The 14,124-nt window shown below is 46.3% G+C and overlaps 5 protein-coding genes across 5 annotated transcripts; 3 read left to right on the forward strand and 2 right to left on the reverse strand.

Moving 5' to 3' along the window:
* The first annotated feature begins 164 nt into the window (after window positions 1-164).
* LOC128706759 (Golgi apparatus protein 1) lies at window positions 165-3,895 on the forward strand. Its single transcript, XM_053801702.1, has 5 exons — window positions 165-1,627; window positions 1,700-2,564; window positions 2,733-3,480; window positions 3,542-3,648; window positions 3,728-3,895. The coding sequence occupies exons 1-5, from the start codon at window positions 165-167 to the stop codon at window positions 3,893-3,895; spliced, it is 3,351 nt and encodes a 1,116-aa protein (XP_053657677.1).
* Window positions 3,896-4,514: 619 nt separating this feature from the next.
* On the reverse strand, window positions 4,515-4,977 carry LOC128710162 (uncharacterized). The gene is made up of 2 exons (XM_053805203.1): window positions 4,758-4,977; window positions 4,515-4,693 (listed from the first exon to the last, which is right to left on the reverse strand). The coding sequence occupies exons 1-2, from the start codon at window positions 4,975-4,977 to the stop codon at window positions 4,515-4,517; spliced, it is 399 nt and encodes a 132-aa protein (XP_053661178.1).
* Window positions 4,978-5,290: 313 nt separating this feature from the next.
* Window positions 5,291-5,975, forward strand: LOC128707374 (flavin reductase (NADPH)). Its single transcript, XM_053802327.1, has 2 exons — window positions 5,291-5,363; window positions 5,437-5,975. The coding sequence occupies exons 1-2, from the start codon at window positions 5,291-5,293 to the stop codon at window positions 5,973-5,975; spliced, it is 612 nt and encodes a 203-aa protein (XP_053658302.1).
* A 2,749-nt stretch (window positions 5,976-8,724) lies between these two features.
* Window positions 8,725-9,276, forward strand: LOC128707732 (TM2 domain-containing protein CG11103). Its single transcript, XM_053802690.1, has one exon. The coding sequence runs from the start codon at window positions 8,725-8,727 to the stop codon at window positions 9,274-9,276; it is 552 nt and encodes a 183-aa protein (XP_053658665.1).
* Window positions 9,277-10,322: 1,046 nt separating this feature from the next.
* Window positions 10,323-13,908, reverse strand: LOC128708848 (uncharacterized). Its single transcript, XM_053803830.1, is given in 4 exon segments — window positions 10,323-11,830; window positions 11,910-12,021; window positions 12,113-13,881; window positions 13,884-13,908. Coding segments are annotated over 4 exon segments (3,414 nt in total).
* Between the last annotated feature and the right edge of the window lie 216 nt (window positions 13,909-14,124).

The raw sequence follows: 14,124 nt of genomic DNA on the forward strand, positions 1-14,124 counted from the left end.
CTCCCTCCATCGCAGAAGGGCTGGTGGTTTATGATTATGCTTCGAACCGCCATCGTGAACGATTGCCGGAGCTGGTAATTACACGTAAAAGGTACACGGGCGTGTGAATTGATCCGTTTGTACCTCGTCTCTCACCCATGTGCAACAACGAAACCTTTCCCGGGATGCACAAAACGGCCAAAATGCATACGTTAACTACGATAGCAATTGTATGGGTGGTGTTTGTGATTCACATTGCCCCCCACTGCCTAGCGGCGGGAGTGCCAGTGTCGGGACCGGTAAAGTTAATCGACGAGGAAGCTTGCTCTCAGTTAAAAACGCTCTGCCCGAAGAGTGCATTGGCTGCCGAAGATATCAAAACACTGGAGTGCGTTCAGTCGCTACATCCGGAACAGATCGACAGTCTCGAACCGGAGTGTCAGCATCAGATCTGGCTTCATACGACCGCACTGATGGACGATGCCAACTTGAAACGCATGATCCAGAAAGGATGTCCGAAGGACTTTATGCAGTTCCCCTGCTCCCAGAGCCAGGAACCTGGACAGTTTTTGGCTTGCATCATCGACCATCGGAACGTTGCGAAGGGCAATGGTTGCATCAGCTACATTAAGCGACTGGAATGGGTTGCCTTCTCCGATTATCGTTTTATCAAGCGATTCCTGGCGGACTGTACGCGCGACATTGAAGCGTTGGGTTGTGGGCGTGTTGCAACTGGTAGCGAAAAAAATGGAGAAAAAATGTCCCAAGGTGAAACCGTCGCCTGCCTGCAAAACTCACTGGACAGTCTGAATGAGGAGTGCAAACGTGAGGTTCTTCACCTGTCCGAAGTTCAATCGGAAGACTTGTCGCTCGATCGGCAGCTGGATGTTGCCTGTTCGAACGATGTGTTCCGCTTCTGCCAGTCGCTCCCATCTGGATCGCCACAGCTGCTGAAATGTCTCATGAAGCACCGCAACGATCCGGATATGTCGAAAAACTGTCAGCAGCAGCTGCTGCGCCACGATCGGCTCGTGGTACACGATTACAAAGTATCGCGCGGTCTTACGAGGGCCTGCAAGGAAGACATCAAAACATACCGGTGTCGGCGAGGTGTGTCCGATGACAAGGACGTACGGTTAGCACAGATCCTGCTGTGTCTCGAAGCGGTACAAAAGAACAGCACCAAACTCATGCCGGAGTGTGTGGCAGAAATAAACGACCATCGAAGAATGCTGCTAACGGACTACAAACTGTCGCCCGAAATTTTGACGGGGTGTGAAAATGACATTGAAAAGTTTTGCAGCAATCTGGACGCGGGCGGGAAAACGATCCACTGTCTCATGGAGCACGCACGGTTGAAGAAAAAAAAGGAACGCCGTGTCACCGACATCTGCCTCCGTGCGCTAGAAACGCTGGTGAAGGTGACGGATGTAGGGGAGGATTGGCGCGTGGATCCAGTACTGCGAAAGGCCTGCAAGCCCGTCGTGGATGTGGCTTGTTCCGACACGGATGGAGGCGACGCACGAGTAATGTCATGTCTGATGGAGAAACTCGGCACAAACTACATGAACGTGGAGTGTGAATCGGCACTGCTGCAGATTCAGTACTTTGTGGCAAGAGATTTCAAATTAGACCCGCAGCTTTACCGGTAAGGCACAAATCGCAAACGCTACTGTGTGTGTGTGTATGTTTTAATTTTGGATCGTTTTTTTCCTAATAGCAACTGTAAGGATGATGCTATTCGGTTCTGTAAAGCGAAGAAGACCTGGGCCGATCTAGACACGGCGCAAATGGACCCGGAACGGGGTCCTCTAATATTGCCCTGCCTGCACCGGTACGCTTACCCGGAAAAAGAGGAAATGCGCCTCAAACCCGAATGTTTACAGGAGGTTAAGCGCGTGATGCGCCAGCGGGCTAAAGCCGTCGATCTAATACCGGAAGTGGAGGATCAATGTTTGGACGATCTCGCATACTTTTGCTTCGATAAAACAGGCAAAGGGGAAGAGATGCAGTGTCTGCAAGATAATCTCGAGAAGCTACAGGAAGCGTGCAAAACGGCCGTATCCCAGTACACCGAGGAGGAAGCAGCGCACGTTGAGCTGAACCCAATCATTATGTCCGTGTGTGCCGATGCGATGGAAAAGCATTGTGCGACCGTTCTGAAGACTGGCCGCGACGAGGGCGAAATGATGGAATGTCTGATCGGGGCGAAGAACTTGCCGGACATGCGCGAGGACGTCAAATGCCGGGCGGCGGTTGAACATTTTCAAATCATTTCGCTGAAAAGCTTCCACTTCACGTACAAATTTAAGGAAGCCTGTCGGTTGCATGTGTCTCGCTTTTGCAGCAAATGCACCACCAAGTACGAGGTGGTAGCGTGCCTAAGTGAAGTGATGCGCAACGATACGATCAAGGAAGCGAAACATTCCATCCCGAAAGAGTGTCGTCAGCAGGTGCGTGCGCAACTGTACCAGCAGCGGGAAAATATCGACTTTGATCCGAAGCTTAAAGCGGCCTGCAAGGAGGACATTGTGCGCCACTGTCCACAGATACCGCACGGCTCGGGACAGGTGAATACGAACAATGCAAGTGTGCCCGCTTTTATCTCGTCCATTTGTTTTCTGTCCTATCCTTCACTTTCCCATCGTTCGTCGCTCGGTTGCTAATTGGAACGCTTAGATTCGGAACTATCGCGGAAGAAGGCCCTCTATCCGGGTGAAGCTAATGCGATTCTTTTCTTCTTCAAATCACAGGTACTGGAATGTTTGCAAACTCACCACGGCGACCTGACGGAACCGTGCCATCATCAGCTGTTTTCGATTAAAAAGTCCGAACTGACGGACAGTGCGACCGATTACACGCTGCTCAACACCTGTAAGGGCATGATTCGCCAGTACTGCCATGACACCGAACCCTCCAAAATGCTGCACTGCTTAAAGCTCCACAAGGACGAATCGTTGTTTGACGATCGGTGCCATCTGGTGGTGGTGAATCGGATGATCGAGCAGAATCTTGACTACCGGTTCAATCCCGCACTGCAGGCAGCGTGCTCGAAAAATATTGCAGAATACTGCACGCCCATCATACGCAATGCCAAGCAGAACGAGGAACTGAATGGGAAGGTGATCGACTGTCTGAAGATCCGGTTCCGGGAGGGTAAACTGTTGCCGGAGTGTGAGAAACAGATGACGGAGGTGTTGCACGAGCGGGCCTTAAATTACAAGCTAAATCCACTGCTCCAGAGCGTGTGTCACGATGAGATTCTGGTGCTGTGCAAGTCCGTCTCCGAGACGGACACGAACGAGGATCATGGAGCGGTCGAAGAGTGTCTGAAGCAGGCTTTCATTGATAAGAAATTGATTAACCGGGCGTGCAAAGTTGAGGTGGCCGAGCTAATTCAGGAGGGCAAAGCGGACATTTACGCCGATCCGCTGCTTCAGCGAGCTTGTTCGGTGGATTTACTGAAATACTGTTCCCACATCCAAAGTGGCAACGGACGCTGTAAGTGTGCAAATGGGCTGTAGGATTTGATTGGAATTTGATCGTACGTTTTTCATTTTAGTACTAAAATGTCTGGAAGGAATTCTGCAGGGTGAAAGCAAAGCACTGGAGGATGATTGCAAGAACAAGCTGCTAATTCGATTGGAAATGTTCCAAAATGCGGCCGCCGTGAGTACTCGGCTCTGTTGAGAGAGTATTATTCCACACATTCCGACTTACCAAATTGTCCTTTCGTAACCTCTTTCAGTTTGTTCCACCGGCGGAAAGTTTCCATCAGCTGTACGACCAAGTGGTTGCATCGCCTTCAAAACACTACTTCTTGCTCGTACTGTGTAGCTTCATCGGCATCATCTTTATCATCGGACTGCTGTGCGGTCGCGTAACTCACCGTACGATGGCACTGAAAAACAAGTAGTCAACTGCTTGTCGGCAGAATGAATGCTTCAGTTTCCATTTCAAATTAATGACTGTGTTATTACTTATGTGTTAAAACGAGGATTAACGATGGTCGTGCGGAGTGATAAACGCAAATTGTGTGCGTCTAGACGCTGGTGCAATACATGTCACTTTCCCGCTTTTCGTCTCGCAGGCTTGTTCAAAACCAAGCACAGTGCAGCTATCAAAAAGTGTTGGCCCCCGTTCACTAGTGCACGTGATGAAGCATTTTCTACGGTTCAATGGCCGACAATGAGCGGAGGCAATCGTTGCAGCAGGCTAAATGTATTATATTAGTTAGCATATTTGTAGAAGAGGCAGATTGTTCGATTGGAAAAGACGCAGCGTAAAAAGGACAAGAAGTAAGACACATCTTTTATATAGAGTTAGCGACATTGTACCAGGTAGTACATTGTAGAAAAGACTTTTTATATCTTATACCTTCCGACAGTGAAAACGAACGAAACAGCAAAATCCAGTCGTTTTGCAAAAAAAGATAGACATTCACTTCCTACAAACAACCACAACACAAAACACCATGTTCTGTGGGCATGCATTCGGATGTGTCAATAAAATAGTCAACCCAAGCGTACAATCTATCAAGCTTCATTTATTTCGGCACAACGACTTTCCAAGGCATTGGCAACCGAATCAGCGGACTGGTACCATTTGCCAGATATGTCTTGCAACTTTTTCCGCAACTCCACCAGTTCGCTCTTTTGCTCGTGAAGGAGCAAAGCGTTTAGCACCAGTTCGTTAGAGATGACGTGCAGTGAAGCTGTTATAAAGAGAAAAACATACATGAAACATGATTTTCCAGAGGCGGCATTCGGTTTATTTACCTGTTTTATCGTGCATCAACATTTCAAACTCATGCAAAATGCCCAACGACTCAGTCAGCTTGTCGGTTGCCTGTGCTACCACTTTCAGCGTGTTTGTTTTTTCCATTTCGCTGGAAGGGGCAGTTTTCGGGGACTTTTCGTTGCAGCCATCACTATCTGCATCTTTGGAGCACTGAATAAGTTGCGCTAGTGCTTGCTCCAGTTTTTCGTAGTCAGACATCTTTATGGCGTTGTAATGAACGACTATTTCATTACAACGGTCTGATCGGAACTGATGGAGCGACTTGTTGCAGTGGTGCTGAACATCTGACAGCTGAACACAATCGGATGCACAACTGTCAAATCACTTCCATGAAGGTTCCACGAACGATTGTCCAACCTGTATCACAAATGTGTTTGCATTGCTACAACCGGGCGCCGGCAGATAATAAATAGCAATTTTCCAACATTCCTGCACATATTCAATACATCGCTACGTTTGCCTTTGGTTAGTTCCTCGAATTCAGCTGATTCTTCTCTGCTTTTGCGAAAAGATGCAGAAAATTGTGTTCTTCGGTGGCACCGGTATGACCGGCCAGTGTGCAGTACGATACGCGCTGCAGAAGGGTAAGAAACGCAGACTGGAGCCAGTGTTGCGGAAATGAAACTAATTTGCATCTACAATTGATTAAATTAATAGGTTTAACCGTCCGATTGCTTGTACGCAGTGAAACGACCGTTCCAGAAGATTTTAAAGAAAAGGTCGAACTGGTAAAGGGTGATGTAACGAACGTGCAGGACGTGAAGAAGGCCGTTGCAGGGCAGGATCTGGTTTGTGTGGTGCTTGGAACGCGCAACGATCTCAAACCAACCACGGCAATGTCGGACGGTATGACGAACATTATCACAGCCATGAAGGAAGCTTCGCTGGAGACATTTTCCGTCTGTCTGTCCTCGTTTCTGTTCATGGAGCCGGATAAGGTACCGGCGATCTTTGTTAACATCAACGGCGAGCATCGGCGAATGCTCGAAATGGTGAAGGGCTGCGGTTTGAAATTCCGGGCCGTGTTACCGCCCCATATTGCCGATGAACCACAGGAAAAGTTTGCCACTGCATATGACAAATCGCCCGGCCATTCCAGATCTATTTCGAAGCTCGACCTTGGTCAGTTCCTTGTAGATAGTCTGTTCGATGAAGCACATTCGTCAAAGGTTATCGGCATCTGTACAATTAAGTGATGTACGCGAGCCTCATCTGTTTGGTGTGGTGTTACTGCACTTGAAAACGTCTTCTCGACACGAAATATAATCTTTCTCACTTGAAGGTATCTAGCTGCATTTGCAAAAGAAGAAAAAAACTCGTGTGCATCATTCCAGTCTTATCTCGATGACTTGTTACTATTCCTCTAACCACCGTCAGGGCCTGGTATATAAAAATGTTGTGGCAACATTACGATTGCATGGAGTAGTTGTATGATAAGCGATATAAAGTTCTCTGCGTTGTTTTAACAAATCTTTCAATAATTATGAGCTCAATCGGTAGGAGATCGAATGCAACTGAAACTGGTTGAGTTTAACCTTGAAATGATTTTCCTTCAATGGTTAAAGAAGTTATGATGCAAATATCCTAAACGGTTATAATTACTTACGAAAGCGCTTCGTAATCTTTAGTACTAAAACAGCCTGTCTCCAACAGTTATAAACTGCTTTTCTACTCGTGCTTTACTGGGTTTTGCACTACTAGTGTACTCAACTATATAGTACCCCACGTGTTTCTCTGTTTAGTACACATGCACTATTTGATATTATTTTAATATTCCCTCGTATACTAGGCATGTACTATTTTAGTAACCATATTTTAGTAACCGTATACTAATTTAGTACCGGTCTCAATAACAGTTTTGTTCGGCTGCCCAATAACAGTCCCAATAACAGCCTTATCGGGCAGCCCAATAACAGTCCCAATAACAGTTTTGTTCGGCTGCACGATAACAGTCCCAATAACAGCCTTATCGGGCTGCCCAATAACAGTCCCAATAACATCCTTATCGGGCTGCCCAATAACAGACCCAATAACAGCCTTATCGGGCTGCCCGATAACAGTCCCAATAACATCCTTATCGGGCAGCCCGATAACAGTCCCAATAACAGATTTGTTCGGCTGCCCGATAACAGTCCCAATAACAGATTTGTTCGGCTGCCCGATAACAGCCCCAATAACAGCCTTATCGGGCTGCCCAATAACATTTTTGCTCGGCTGCGCGATAACAGTCCCAATAACAGCCTTATCGGGGTGCCCGATAATAGTCCCAATAACAGCCTTATCGGGCAGCCCGATAACATCCCCAAGTAGAAATTTCGAGCAGTTTTTTTGCTTTTTTCGATAGCACTCGACCGCGCGGCAGCTTATCGGGGGGTCGGATTGCACGCACACAAAGGTAGCCGTGGTGGCACGAACACATTGAAACCAATTTGTCAACTGGCTTGACGCTCGCAAAAAAGCGAAGTGAGGATGGATGCTCCCCTACAACAGTGACTGTTGTATGTTTCCCATCTATTTATAGGTTGCATTTATTTTTGAGCTTTGTATATCTGCGAATGAGAGGGAAGAGAAGATCGTATGAAATATCATAGTGAAAATTTGTTACTCACCTAGATTTTGGCACATTTGCTGCTATGCTAGGCCGGTGGTGGCTACGCGCAATCCAATTAGATTTTTGTACCGGATTGCTCCTGGGAACATAACGATGGGTTTTTGAGTTTTCTGCATGTTGCAACAGAATACACGACCAATCGCTCGTGTTAATCGTAGCGCTTGTGTTTGCGGAAGGTTTTTGTGAAAGGGTGCTTTACATTGGTTTTGGTGAAGAATGTTATAGATTTTCCAAATACATGATATCCTACAACAGTACCATGTTGATCAACTTTTTTTTCCAGTATTCCTCTGGTACAGTGTGTAAAAAAAAAAAAAAAATGTAATGTAAAAAAACGACTTCTTATCATATCTTATGCGTAAACAAAGTTCCGTTAAACAACATATTTTAGCATGTTTTTCTTTCACACTTACGAGATCTAAACCAACCATTTATGGTTTTGCTCAACGTTCCCTATCCGACGCTGGCAAGGTTATTCTTCTTGCATCTACGAAGGAACGATCCGGATGGTATTTGAAGCTATCGTATTATTTATTCTATCGTCGTATTGCGGACAAGTTTCAAGTATTAGAAAAAGAAGGATGGCGAAATTATTAAATGGGATAAGAAACGTTGTGAAGGTAAACACACAATACAGTTTTAGTTGATGGTAATGTATTATCGAAAGTAATGTAACGTAATGCAATATTATGAACGTTAAAATTAAAGTTATTATCCCCTGCTGTGCTCTGTTTTATTTGTACAGTACTCAACCGTTGTCAGTTTTTAAGCGTTTTTGGTATCCTCCTGTACAAATATTTTATTCCATTTCCCGGTGCCATTCGTCTCTTTTGTTGAGCACCTGCTGTTCCTAATTATTTGAACTATGTTTTTTTTTTCTTATTAAAGCAAAAGTTCCTGTTCTGATTTATTGTTAAAAAAAGTTTTTTAGGTCCTTATCGGGCTGCCCGGTAATATCCTTCTCGAATCGACTGTATTTTTATTGCAGTTTAAAATTCACGCACAATGGGTACCCTCAAGGTCGACTACCGTACAAGGAGTTTGAGTAAGAAAGGAATTTTGCCGAAAAGTGGGAAGCTTCAACAACAAATCAACACGTTTTAATTACAATGTTTTAATTACTGTAATTTTTTAGAAGTTTTTCTAGCGGTATGGTATCGCTCGAAATATTGCGAAACGAGATTTGTCATCGAAAAGCCCTTTTCTCAACCTACCTCCTGCAATGACAGCTAGCATCCGCAGCTGTCAGCAGAAATAGGTTCCGTGTTTACATTGTGATAAAATTACACTGCATACAAACACCAAGCACCCAATCCATTTGGTTTCGGCTGGAAATGTTAATTTTGCTGCTGTTTTCTTCCGTGTTTTTCGTCGAAACTGCACAGATTACAAAGGATAAGGATGCTGCGCTGTCGAACCAATCGGCTACATTCAATCCGCTTAGCCCGCTGGTAAAATGTTCGTTCCTACCGCTGGAATTCATGGACTGCGATGAACCGATCAATCTTAAGGGGAACCGTACCGCCCGGGACGCGGGTGCTAATGGGTGCGTAAAGTTTGGCGGTGTCTACTACGATGAGGTGGAAGTGACGAAGGTTAACTGTATCGTGTTTGAAAACATCGAATGTTACGGGGCGCGGGAGTTTTTGCGTGACGGATTCCCGTGCGTGAAGTACACGGATCACTACTTCGTTACGACGTTGCTGTACAGCATACTGCTCGGATTTCTCGGCATGGATCGATTCTGTCTCGGTCAGACCGGAACGGCCGTTGGAAAGCTGCTGACGCTGGGTGGCGTTGGGATCTGGTGGATCGTGGACATTGTGCTGTTGATAACGAACAATTTGCTACCCGAAGATGGTAGCAACTGGAATACGAAGGTGTGAAAATCCGCACATGTACATTTGCACCTTACCATCACAGATATTTGTGCGGATGTTATGTTTTCCCCCTGGTAGATAGAATTAACGAGCCCATGTAGCATAAGACATTCGTAATTTTCTTATTAACATAAGCAATGCAAAATGGTTTACAAACAAATTAAGGACTCGCGCTAACGTTTGTTTTGTGAAACAAGCAATCGCTTCGTAGCGAATAAATAGAGAGTTGTATGAAGTTGTACAGTTGGGAAAAAGTTATGATAAAAATAAAACCTTTACGACATTCTGCTATACTCTGGGGGTTGTTTTCATGTAACCTAATCATTAAAGTCCAACTTAAGTGGATACTGAAGCACTCTCGAAGCTTAAGATAATTAATTTACTTTAAGTGTAAATAAAGTGTCCATATTACGTGCAAAAAATCTCATGTTAGCGCTTTACTATAGATAACCTAAACAAGAATCGTCGAAAAGGAACTACGTACTGAAATGGGTGATAGAGCTCGCTGAAGAAAAGCTAAAATAAACAAAACACTTCTTTAAAAAGGAAAATGCCTTGAACATTGCTGCCCCCGGTGTTCTAACACCGACAGGGTGTTAGAAATGCGATCTTTCGTTCGCGTGACAGGAGTTCATCGATCGATCGAGCAAACACAGTTGCTCTCGCGTCTGGCAAACGGCTACTAATTGCACCTTGATTATGAATGTGTTTTGTACTTTCGTCAGGGGTTAGTAGTAGTGATGAAGACGGATAAGAGTGAAGCGTGTTGGCAGTTCAAAAGGATAGTTACTAGTAACAGTACTAAGGGGCAATATATACAATTAACACTATCTTCCTCCCTAACACGCGTTTTGTTTCGCAATCGCGAATAAGGGCGTAGAACGTAAAACATCTTCATAGAAAGAGGGTAGCTTAATCTAAGGGATTCTTCTCTTATTTACATGCCGCGCACCGCTGCATCAGCCATGTGCTATGATGTAGATGATGAATTTATCCTACACTTTATGTACTAAAAGGACACAATTAAAAAATTATAATCCGCCAAGCGATCGCTAGACGTCGTCCCCTAAGCTAATCATCGATTCATAACCGGATTCTGCCAAAGAAAATACACTTTTTGCATACGTCACGGGATTAATAGCAACAGGTACGAGAGTCGCTTGGTTAGTCAGCAGATCAACGGACAGTAGATCCTCACCAGCATCCATCATTATCGGTGACGGACAGACATCGGTTCGCTGTACAGTATCGGACGGTGGATTATCAACCGTTTGGCACCCATTGTCGGATGGTGCTGCTTTTCCACCGCCTGTTGTAACCGGCTGCGCGACAGTTGGTGGTTCCCCGCCATCCTGCGAATTTCTTCTCGTGTCGTTCAACCCATAGGCACAGTTTCTCATTCCTCTGCGGAACGCTTTCCGTTTGTGCTGTGAACGCTCATCGTTCAGCTGCGCATACACTTCCTGCACATTGTCAAAGAAGCTCGCACTATCGTCACATCCTTCCAGTCCATCCAGCGCACCGACACGACTGGAAGGATCTTCCCGACTGGTTTCACCACGCTGATGGTCCTCATGCTCAATTTGTTCCGATTCTTGTTGCAGCTGTTTTCGTTTGCGGTTTTGGCGATTTTCCCGACTGCGCCCAGTGACCGCATCGGAATCCTTCGACGAGGGCGTCGGTAATAGTTCACCGAGCGCTTCCAGCTCTTTGTGATGTCGTTTGCGACTAAGCAGCCGCAACTCTATCTCCGAAGCTGCCGACAATCGATGTGGATCCCGATTACGGTTATTGATTTCGATGTTGTTCGTGTTTGCCAGCATTAGCACGGAAAGAAAGAACCGTGCCGTACTGTTGGGCGGTTTGTTCTGTAGCACCCGTTCGAGCGTAATGGATTCACCGCCAATCGGAACGGTCGGATCGAACGTGTCGATAATTTCCGTGCCGTAAGCGTGAATGTCGAAGTGTGTGCGCTTTTCCGATTCCATTAGTATTGGCTTCAGATTCCGGTGCCACTGGCTGACTTTGTCGAACCGTTCCTTAGCTTCGTTCATTTTTTCTTCAATCCGCGCGTTACATGCGTCCGTGTGGTGTTGTGATGGTTGTGCCTGGTGCGATAACGCTTTCGGCTGTGCTGCACCGTTCGGAGGGAACTCACAGTCACTATTTTCCGCATTTTCTTCGATCGATTCGAGCAGCGAGTTCTCCATAGGTTCCGCACACGGTTGTCTACCAGTTCGCTCAATCGTATCCGAAATACCAGAATCACAGGACAGCGTTCGAGTTGGTGTACCATGTAACGATCCGTTTGTTCGCTTCGATGGACTGGACGCTGGCTGCGGTTTGTCCGGCAATCGTTTCATCAATCCCGCGACCACTTTGCGAGTAGCAAGAATTTCTTCCTCATCGAAACCTGCGAAGCCTTGTTCACCGGGTGTGGATGGTCGTCTTTGTTTCACCGGGGAAGATTCGCTGCTTGGCGGGGTGGATTTCGTTTTCCTAGCATTCACCACCTTCACGGGTGTTTGATCCGTGTCATCGTCAAAACCAAGAAAATCTTCTGGGAAAAAGGAAATGCAAAAAAGGTAAGTACATTATGGCAACCAGCCAGTTTGAAAGCACCTGTACACACTGTTTACCTTCTTGATCGGGTGTTGAAGGCCGTAACTTCGAATCGACTGTCGGTTTTAAACTGTGTAACTTTACGTAACTTAGCTCATTGGCCCGTTCCCGTTCGCGTCGTTTCACAAACTGCAAGAAGAATAGCAAACAATAAAAACAAACATAATGTTATAACTTTTCTAACTTCAAGCACACACACACACACACATCATGTACATACATCTGTTTTTAGCTTCCGGTATTCCATCGTCAGTGTGAAGGGGACATTCTTCAAAACGAGATCTTCCGGAATACCGAACATGTTTTGAACTAACTTTCCCGGTCGCAATACATCCGGCGGTCGGGGGAAAACGATTCCTTGGGTGAACATTACCATCCTGGGCCGGATAATGTTTTCCTCCGTCAGGTTCACCAACGTCGTCCGGGGTGTTGACGATTCACAGTCCACCCCGATACCTTCGTCCACGCTTAGCCGTGATACTGCATTAAGCTGCTTTGTGCTGTGTACTGTTTCCTTCATCGAAGAATCTTCCAGCTGGACACCTTCGGTGGAACTTTCGTGGGACGCTTGTTGCTGCGAGTGCTGTGACAACATGGATGTTTCCGTCGTGTTTGCAATATGGCTGAACTCGAGCCCAGAATCATCCGTACGCGTAGATGATAGTACTCCGTTTAAAGAAAATTCATGATCTTTTTCGTTGATGGCCTCATCGTTGCCAATGTCGGAATCGTCCTGCGTGCTGCACGCTTGCACCGCCGTATCATATCGTGCAGCAGTTTCGATAGCCATTTGCTCTGCCCGCAGCGACTGATCCATCAGGGAGAGGATCGGATCGGAGTTGTAGTTAGTAACACGGGCCTGTATGAGCGCGTTGTCAAAGTCGGACGTATCGTTCACCTTGATGCGGTAGCGATTGTTAAGGTACTCCGGTGGCATGAACAGTTTTATCCCACGCTCTGCCTGCCACAACCGTTCGCTCGGTGCTGGCATGCCCTGGCTGGTGCATCTTGCCCGCTCCGTTTCGTGCTGTTCGTCCAAAAAATCGATCACATCGCACCGCTGGAAGAAGCGCTTCAGGTCATGCTCGGCTATCAGAGACCCGGTGCGTCCATCGATATAGTTCAAATGAATCTGATAGTCGTACCGTGTGCCAATTGCTTCACCCGATTCGAGATCGGCAATTTGATTTTTGCGCGCAGAGCCATTGCTTGACATTATCGGAGCGATCGAGGCGTCATCGCGCAGTCTGTTCAGTATTTCCTGCCTCCGTTGTCGAGTTGGATTCGTCCGTAGTTCCATGCATAGTTCTTGCATTTGTTGCACTTTCGATCGACTGTCCACGGTGACGGGCGGTACCACTTGGACGAGCGATTCCAGCTTTAGCAGTTTCTTGTCATTGCACGCAAATTCCAAATCGCCAAAACAATCCGACAGTGATTGGGGATTGAAACGTCCAGCACGCTTGCGACCTGGCGTCTTGTTCGATGGTTCGCCCTGCTCACCCGTTTTGCTCTTTTCTTCCTCCTGCGTTTTCTTTTCCCGTGCCTTTTGATCGTCGTTCATATGCACGACGATGTCGCTTAAATAGTCGACCTTTCGACCGTAGATTTGTGCGGCACATGAAACCAGCATGGCAGCTTCCGGAAAGTTGACATTCCCCAATCTGGTCATTTGGTACAGCGTCAGGTAGTGTTGTAGATCGAAGTTCCAGCACCGGTCCGTTTTCTCTGCCACCTGCATTAGCATTGCTGCTATTTCTTCACCCTTCACAGCATTGCCATTCGATACGCTCACGCTGCCTTGATTGCAATCAACAAACCTCCGTGGGGCATCCATGCTGATGGTGCTGGTGCTCGGATTCAACGAAGGAGCTTGCTAATACACACGATTTCTTGGAGATAAATGCTCCCCGTCCAGATTTTCGTTTGATGTGCCAGTTTGATCAAGGATTCGGGCTTGATTTACGTTACTATTGTTAAAATAGGAGAAATGGTAAACAATCGGTTCCATCACATTAGGCTCGCGTGCAAAGTGCAAACTGGGTCGGTATGGGGCATATCTCTTACCGTTTCATTGCATCCGATGGCACCCGATAAACATACGGTTTATGCTGTATTGAACTCGGTACACAAAATTAACATTTTCTAACCAATCGTACACGATTTAACCCGGGAAACAAGACAAAACAATAACAAATCTCTCACCACGGAACACACGCCATTTTTCTTTTT

Source organism: Anopheles marshallii, chromosome 2 (genome assembly GCF_943734725.1).
Source record: "Anopheles marshallii chromosome 2, idAnoMarsDA_429_01, whole genome shotgun sequence".
Taxonomy (NCBI): domain Eukaryota; kingdom Metazoa; phylum Arthropoda; class Insecta; order Diptera; family Culicidae; genus Anopheles; species Anopheles marshallii.

Coding starts and splice junctions, on each gene's coding strand:
- LOC128706759 (XM_053801702.1), top strand. CDS start 165: ATGCACAAAACGGCCAAAATGCATACGTTAACTACGATAGCAATTGTA. Junction 3,481..3,541: donor CCAAAGTGGCAACGGACGCT/GTAAGTGTGCAA, acceptor TTTTCATTTTAG/TACTAAAATGTCTGGAAGGA. Junction 3,649..3,727: donor TGTTCCAAAATGCGGCCGCC/GTGAGTACTCGG, acceptor AACCTCTTTCAG/TTTGTTCCACCGGCGGAAAG.
- LOC128710162 (XM_053805203.1), bottom strand. CDS start 4,977: ATGTCTGACTACGAAAAACTGGAGCAAGCACTAGCGCAACTTATTCAG. Junction 4,694..4,757: donor GTTGATGCACGATAAAACAG/GTAAATAAACCG, acceptor TCTTTATAACAG/CTTCACTGCACGTCATCTCT.
- LOC128707374 (XM_053802327.1), top strand. CDS start 5,291: ATGCAGAAAATTGTGTTCTTCGGTGGCACCGGTATGACCGGCCAGTGT. Junction 5,364..5,436: donor ACGATACGCGCTGCAGAAGG/GTAAGAAACGCA, acceptor TTAAATTAATAG/GTTTAACCGTCCGATTGCTT.
- LOC128707732 (XM_053802690.1), top strand. CDS start 8,725: ATGTTAATTTTGCTGCTGTTTTCTTCCGTGTTTTTCGTCGAAACTGCA.